Consider the following 7,667-nt stretch of genomic DNA (forward strand, 5'->3'; position numbering starts at 1 on the left):
TACTACACGTCTCAGAAGAGTAAGTAATCACTTCACTAAGTGGTGTGCTACCAAAAATCTCACTCACGATGAATCAGGGGGGAGGGGGGAGGGGGAATGAGGAAGGTAGTTTGTCCACTGAAATATGGTAACTGATTACTCTAAATCCTCGTGGCTATATTTTTGTCCTTTTCTGAAGGAGCGTGACTACTTTAGGCTTTAGTTGATTGATTTTAATTTGTTTGCTTGGTTTAGCACATCAAGAATCAAGCAACATCCAATTTATCTACATTAGAGAATGACTTCCCAATGGTTGTTATGTTGCTCGGGTTCAGCCTTATGCGTAGTGAATTTAAATTGCAGTGCGGAAATTAAATTTTAAACAATCATGTAAGCATACTTGAACACACAAGGTATCCTCTTATGTGGGATTCGAGGAGGTTTAGAATTAACCTCTCAAGCCATGCTTACACGCTGCTTGAGGAGAAGGAGACGTTGGTTGGTGCGTGATTTGAGAATCAAGCCCAACCGTTCGAGCGTTCCCTGTTTTAGGTTACAAAAAAGGTCCACTTAAAAAGCCCACAATCCGGATTTTTGATAATTAAACAACTTTGCCATCAAGGGCACAAAACATAAAAGTAAACTAACACTAAAACTAATTTAATAGATTAACTAGTTTAGATTGATTATCTAGATTAAATAGAGTTAAACTTAATTAGAGTGTTGATTACCAAGTAGATTCAAAGTGTGCGAGTGTATGATTCACGACTCGCCTCACACACTTGAACTTCCCAAGGCAATGAAAACTCTAACTCTTGGTAAGTTTCACAACTTCAACCAAGTTTGAACTCATGTTCATCCACATAATCAACCAAAACTCATTTTTTTTCTTTTTCTTTTCGTTTTTCTCTTTTTTTTTCTTTATCTTTATCTATAACAACAAAGTCCACAAATTTATACTACTATATTAGAAAATTTGGGTTCTTAGTTGCAACCACGAATCAAAAATCTTCGAACTGTGAAAAACCTGGACACCACTGTGCTGAGGTGGCTGGGTGGCCACACGCCACAATTAGGGTGGACGCGAGTCAGTTCCAGATAATATCATCAGTTTTCCACCAGCAACTTCAGCTCCTCTCCCATAGTTGAATGTTGAACCTGGATTTAGATTAAAACAAATCAGTATTTAAAAATAACAAAATATAACAACGAAAATTTAAAAAAAAAAAAAAAAAAAAACAAGAAATGAAATGGTGAGAGTGATCCTTCCCTCCTTAGATGCTCAACCAAAGCTCCATGCTCCTCCAATCCATGATGGTGGCGCCATTTGAAGTATATCTAGTGTTGAGTATTTCAAAGTTGTTGAGTGTGGTTCACAATAAATTGTTTGGAGCTTGGAGAATGGGAGTTTAAAAGGATGGAAGGTAGACTTCTTTTAGGACTTGTTTAGTTAACTCTAGTTGTATTGAATAACATTAAAAAAGACTTGTTGAATGAAGGATTGAAAGCACAAACATTGAAAAAATGAAATACTTGATTGAAAGGAAGAACAAACAAAGAAATAACTTGATTGAAATGAAAAACGAAGAAAGAAATAACTTGATTGAAATGAAAAACGAAGAAAGAAATAACTTGATTGAATTGAAGAACAAAAAGTAAACAACTTGAATGTAAATGACTTGAAAAATAAAATCCTACACTACTCCTACATGACACTAGAATAAGTCTAGGTGCATTCTCTCATCCTACTTTTGAGTTCTTATACACCTATTTTTACAAAAGACTGATTTGCCCTCTCCCTCTACAATCAAGACATCTCACCAAGTTTGCTTTATGCTTTTCCTTTTTGCTTTTTCCTTTTGCTTTTTCATTTCTTCTTGATCAAGCTAGGTTTCAGAGAAAGCCGTCTTTTGTATCAAGGACATCTATCTCTAGTCTTTTGAGTTAAGGACTTGACTTTCAGCTCTCTGGTTTGGAGTCCCTAACCTTTGACCTTTGACTTTGACAGTTTCAGCACTTTTTCATAGCAGCTTCGAGTCTTCATAGTCAGCAGAAATAAGGCTCTTTTTTATGCTAAGACGCAGCTTTTATGAATAGTGGTCTGAATTGCTCTATAACCTGAAAAAGGTAATAAAAGTTATGAGTTATCTTTTCAGTATGCGTAAGAAGGGTTGTAATGCAGTAATGTAAGGGTAATAAAACGCACATTTGGGAGCTGATCAGTAAGCGGATCCGCAATGTTATCTTTAGACCTTACATAGTCGATAGAGATAACTCCATTTGAGAGTAATTGTTTAACGGTGTTATGTTTACAACATATCTATCGAAATTTCCCGTTATACATGCTACTCTATGCTCTACCAATAGCAGATTGGCTATCATAGTGAACACACACTACTGGCAAAGGCTTAGTGCAATTTGGAATATCCTATAAGAAATTTTGAAGCCATTCTGCTTATTCTCTAGCCTTGTCCAATGCTATGAATTTTGATTCCATAGTGGACCTTGTTATGCAAGTTTGCTTTGAGGATTTCCATGAAATAGCTGCACCTCCAAGTGTAAAGACATCCACTTGTGGAATTTGAGTCTTTAGTGTCAGATATTCAATTAGCATCGCAGTACCCTACTAGAACGTGGCGTAGCAGAAGCGATATAAATTATTCATTAGAACATAAAAGAGATAAATTAAAATATAAGTTTATTGATAATAGTAATGAAACTCTTTATATAGAGAACTCTATCAAATCATCTTAGAAACCTACTAAAATACAAAGAAACACTTTCCTAATCTATCTATATCATAATAGTAATCTCACTACAAGAAAACAGGTTTTACGCCACGGTCCAAAACCGTGGGAAAAGGGCTTTCCCCACGGTTTTGGACCGTCAGAGGACCGTGGGCTTTTTGTGCGTCGGGAATGGTCTGCCGACAGCCATAACCGTCGGTAAAGCTCACCAATAGCGACGGTCTTTGCGACGGTTATTGCCGTCGGTATAGCCACGGTTTAAACCCGTAAGAAAAGCCGTCGGAAAAGGTCAGTATTTCCTATGGTTTAAGACCGTAGGTAAAGATTATTTTTACCGACGGTCATAGGCCGTGGGTAAAGATATTTCCTACGGTCTTAGTTCGTGGGATTTGGTGTTTGCGTCGTGAATTTTGGTTTTTGGCTGGTTGTTATTTGACCGTGGGCAAAGTGGGACTAATCGTGAAAAAAAGTACTTTTTGCACGGCTATGGGCGTGGGAGAGTTATTTATTGTTTTAAAAAAAATATTGATATTTTAATTTCTATTGGGTCATTTTACCTGCAATCATCAACAAAGACCTAGCAAAACTCCCCTAACCATCCTACACTTCAAAATCACCATTTCCATTCATCCTCATCATCTTGAAAGAATCGCGGTTGAGCTATATAAAAAATATATATAATTACAAGGTACGGAGAAAGCAACAAAGGAAATAGAGGAGATCTCAAGTAACTAGCCAAATTAACCAATCACCGAGAAGCAAGAAGCCATAAATAGCATAAATTACACTACTAGCACAAATTTCAATATAAAATAAGGTAAAAAAATGCACTTTGGTTCATTGCTTATTTTATTTCAAGCTGCAAATACATCTCTAATTATTACACATGAGAGGATAACATACTTGTAATGGAGTGCTATCAACTATCAACTCTCACGAGAATGCACTAAAGATGTTTTTTGCTAATTAGAGTATACCAGTTCAGACTGTCAAAATGATGTCAATTGAAGTCCAAACACAGAAATAACACCCAAATAAAATTACATGCCTTTTCATGCATCTTTCTAGCAGATTCTTCCTTTTGAAGTTTCTCTTTGTAATCACTCTCGAGTTGGCTCAAATGCATCTGGAATAAACGAGAAGGAAATAAAAAAACACAAACAGCCAGCCAAATAGGATGTGATGATAGAAAGTACATGTATAAACAATCTTACTTCTAAAGCCTTGATCACACCCTCAAGCTCTCCTGCTTTCCTTGACCATTCCTCAGAACTCTCTTTGTTGTACTCAACAAGCTTGGTAACCTTTGAAAAAGAAAAAAATAGGAAAATATAAATAAATATAAGACTTTCTCCAACTTAAACCATCAAGAATATCAGGAGACACAACATCATGAAAGAATATACAAGTTAAAAGTGATGCTCATCATAAAGCATCCCGGAATAGTTTCAAAAAAACTGACTCAAAAATTGCAGTTCACGGTTTATTTAGAAAAAAATATTGAAAATCAAGGGGTTAGTATATATATTGATGGTCTTAGGAACCTACATTCAAATAAAAATGAAAAATACACCAGAACTCACAGTTGAAATTTCAGCAGAGAAGCGTGCTTCGTTTTCACCGTTTGTTTCTTTTGAAGAACATAACTCCTATAGGAAAGATACAACGCAAAAATTCATGAGGGCAGCATTCTACTTGAGGACATGCCAATAAATCCATTTTTAAGGCCTTAGAGACCATCCAAAAAAAAAATCTGAATAGATCACACTACACCTCTTGTAAAGAAGTTAACTTCTCTTCAAGCTCCTTCACTCTCTCTTTGTTCCACCTCAGAGATCTTGAACATTCATTAAATTGTCTCTCAACCTAAAGACCATTAGAAATGACAAATCACCAAACAACAGAACTTCTGCCCAGAATAAAATGTTTGGCAAAGTAAAGGAAGTCTTACATCTGCAAGTTTATTCGACAAGTCTTCCTCAACTTCAGCATGTCTTCTACGCAGTTCGATTGTCTCGCTAACTTTAACTGTCAACTCTTCATTGAGCCATAAGTTGTGCCTCTGGATAAGTTCCTTCTCCTGCTCAAACAAAAAAGTCCAGACATATTACAACCGGTAGAAGGATCCAACTTGGTTAGTGATACGGATACAACTAAAAAAAATGTTGTTTTGACCTGTAAAAGCCGAGCACAAGTGGCATTAGAGCGTGCCATCTCTGATTCTGTATCACGCAAGTGAGCTTGTTTGGAAGCAGAATCATCTGTGACATTAACCTTGAGAAAGATAAAGAAAGTTACATACAATAATGATTCCCTATATTTATAAAAAAAAACACACACACACAATAACAAGGAAATGCACTCACAATCTTGTCAAGATAGGTCTTAATAGTAGCATTCTTCTCACTAATCTCGGAATCCTTCCGTTCCACCGTTCGAAAGAATCGTCTCTTACTCTTATGTAGCTCAGTAACTTCCGTGGACAATCTTTCAACCTCCCCATCTTTACTTATCTAATAATATAATATAATAAATAAAACTCTAAAAAAAGAAATGAAAAAAGTAAGTATTATTACTACTACTTACAGCGTTTAAATGAAGCTGGTGTTTTTGAGACTGGAGTTGAGCGAGGTCTTGAAGATGGTGGTCAATAGAGAGAGTGAGTTGAGAGTTTTGAGATTCGAGTTTAGAGAAATCGGAAGAGAGAGAAATGTATTTCTGTTCGAGTAGAGCGCAAGTTTGTTCAGACGTGATTGAAGAAGCATCGGATTGTGCTTTCACTGTTTCGATTTGTCGATGGAGTTGTATTATGTAGGCATCCGCTTTTTGAGAAATTAGTGTTGGGTTGTTTGAACATCGTTCCAACTCTTCCTCCGTTATGAATAACGGCATCGGGTGCATTCTCGTGAAAGTTGATAGCAAATATGGGATCGTCATCTCGTATTCAAATTTTCCCAAGAGATCCTCTACCAAATTGTCTGAAAGAACATTACAATTTCAATTAGAAATAGAGAACTCTTTTAATATAGAGAAAATATTTCCTGTTACTTTATTGCATAACTTGACACAATTATTTAGAAGTTGAAGTTACCATATCGTGCTCCAACCCCTTGGCATCCTCATATGAGAATTCAAGTGCCCCTCTGTAATTAGCCTCATTTAAACACCCTGCAGTGATAGTATTCCAAGTGACGGTAATCACACCTTCATTTTCCAGTAATCCGATAGATTCCCTACACATACCAAAGGGGGCAAACGCTTGCTTAAATGCCTGTGTCAAATGATTGAATACCAAAATCAGAAATGCAAGGTGTCCTAAACAAAAAACTGTATGTATTGTCTAGTCTTGGATAGTATCGATGAAGATGTTGAATTTTGACAGCTTAAGGACTAAAAAGCATAAAGCTCTGTGTGTGCGTGTGGGTGGGTGTGTGGGGGGGGGGGGAGACAATGTTTGAAAACAATTCAAACATGAAAACCAGTAAGTTCAAACTGTAAATTATACAACCAAAACATATCAAACCCAAAGTTCCATGCACACAGTGAGACAGAATGACACCGGTAAGAAAACACAAGAGGATACTGAGAATGTGGCAAATTTGGAATCATGAAAATCAGGTTAAATAATGCTCAGAATATCAACATCAGCAAAATAGTTGGGTTGCTTAGTACAACCATTGAATGGGTTGCTAAAAACCAATCCATACACAGGATGAAAAATTGGTTACAATAGTCTAAATTAAATGATCAGATATATAAATCCATCACCAGTTAACTGTTGAGGGGACGATTGAACTGAAATAGACATCCAAAAATCATTAGACATCCCTATTGATCTTCGAACAAATCCAACTAAAGTATCCAAAAGAAAATTGAAGTGTCCCTGCTCCTCCAAAACAATGACTCGTCCAAATCTACAAGATGACTCGTCCAAAACAATGACTCGTCCAAAAAACGCCGCATAAACCGGCAGCAAATAATGATAATAATGTGACACTCTTTCTTTTCTTTCTTTTTTTGATATGGTTAACATTATCTCAGTTTTAAACCCTTAACAACTCCCATCCCCCAGACACACAGAAAACCCTTGACCACCAAAACCGGTGGACTTACGTGAGTCAAGATGCCTTGAAGAATTCTTATTACGGAATAAGTTCTGAGAAGATTACCCATTTCTAACTAATATGCTTTGTTACCTGCAAGGTTCTCATTGTCTCATCCACACTCCGTCCAATCGCGAGATTGTTAATTGTAGAATGCTGAATGACACCTTCCTTGTCAATAATAAATAGACCCCTCAATGCTATGCCCTGTTATGTCACAATCGAAGAAATCATGTCAATAGAAAAGATGATGAAACCCAAGCAAAATGCATCAGGCTACATAGGACCATACCGAATGATTATTATATACTTTTTGTTAGGTAATTCAACAAAATAATGTCTTAGGATACAACAATATTTTCTTATAGAAGGTGCATAACCAGGGTAGTGATATTAATCAAAGCTCACCTGAAGCAGCATAAGTATACGTTCAAGGCCATAAGTTATTTCCACGTAAATTGGCAACAATCAAGACCGATGTAATGGTCTCTTCTCAACCCATTACCAGTGACGCTTAACAACCGAAAGTCGGCTATCTTGACCTTCATGCTCGATATCATCATCTGCTAATTTTCGAATCGCTAAAACGAAGGCATTCGTAAAAAGCCTCCCGGGGCTAGCTCGCATGGAAAAGTGACATTTTTGGATGAAGGAAGAGATCAGTACTTCTTTGTGGTGTCGGCCAGTCGAAAGCAGTGTCCCCTTTCTCTCTGCTTTGGAATTCTCGCCATTGGTCCTGAATTATAAAGCTTTGGACCTGCTAGAAGCTAAGCGATGTAATGGTCCCGAAGCCATTTGACGATTCCGTCCGGACATCTATAGGACTAGAAAGCAGTCA

The 7,667-nt window shown here is 36.9% G+C and overlaps 2 protein-coding genes across 3 annotated transcripts; both read right to left on the reverse strand.

Moving 5' to 3' along the window:
• Window positions 1-3,539: 3,539 nt before the first annotated feature.
• On the reverse strand, window positions 3,540-5,156 carry LOC147515870 (nuclear-pore anchor-like). The gene is made up of 7 exons (XM_086594519.1): window positions 5,093-5,156; window positions 4,902-5,000; window positions 4,678-4,806; window positions 4,500-4,592; window positions 4,310-4,375; window positions 3,941-4,030; window positions 3,540-3,852 (listed from the first exon to the last, which is right to left on the reverse strand). Exons 2-7 carry the CDS (start codon window positions 4,938-4,940, stop codon window positions 3,727-3,729), a joined length of 543 nt encoding a protein of 180 aa, XP_086450645.1. The 5' UTR covers window positions 4,941-5,000; window positions 5,093-5,156; the 3' UTR covers window positions 3,540-3,726.
• Window positions 5,157-5,172: 16 nt separating this feature from the next.
• Window positions 5,173-7,337, reverse strand: LOC147515871 (uncharacterized). 2 transcript variants are annotated; one of them, XR_015213536.1, is made up of 5 exons: window positions 7,238-7,337; window positions 6,923-7,036; window positions 5,818-5,959; window positions 5,313-5,704; window positions 5,173-5,239 (listed from the first exon to the last, which is right to left on the reverse strand). XR_015213536.1 is itself a non-coding variant. In XM_086594520.1 (5 exons), exons 1-4 carry the CDS (start codon window positions 7,247-7,249, stop codon window positions 5,693-5,695), a joined length of 318 nt encoding a protein of 105 aa, XP_086450646.1. In that variant the 5' UTR covers window positions 7,250-7,337; the 3' UTR covers window positions 5,173-5,239; window positions 5,313-5,692. The 2 variants fall into 2 exon arrangements, 1 of the variants encoding a protein (XP_086450646.1); XM_086594520.1 differs by having other exon boundaries at window positions 5,818-5,997.
• Between the last annotated feature and the right edge of the window lie 330 nt (window positions 7,338-7,667).

Source organism: Coptis chinensis, chromosome 2, assembly GCF_015680905.1.
Source record: "Coptis chinensis isolate HL-2020 chromosome 2, ASM1568090v1, whole genome shotgun sequence".
Classification (NCBI taxonomy): domain Eukaryota; kingdom Viridiplantae; phylum Streptophyta; class Magnoliopsida; order Ranunculales; family Ranunculaceae; genus Coptis; species Coptis chinensis.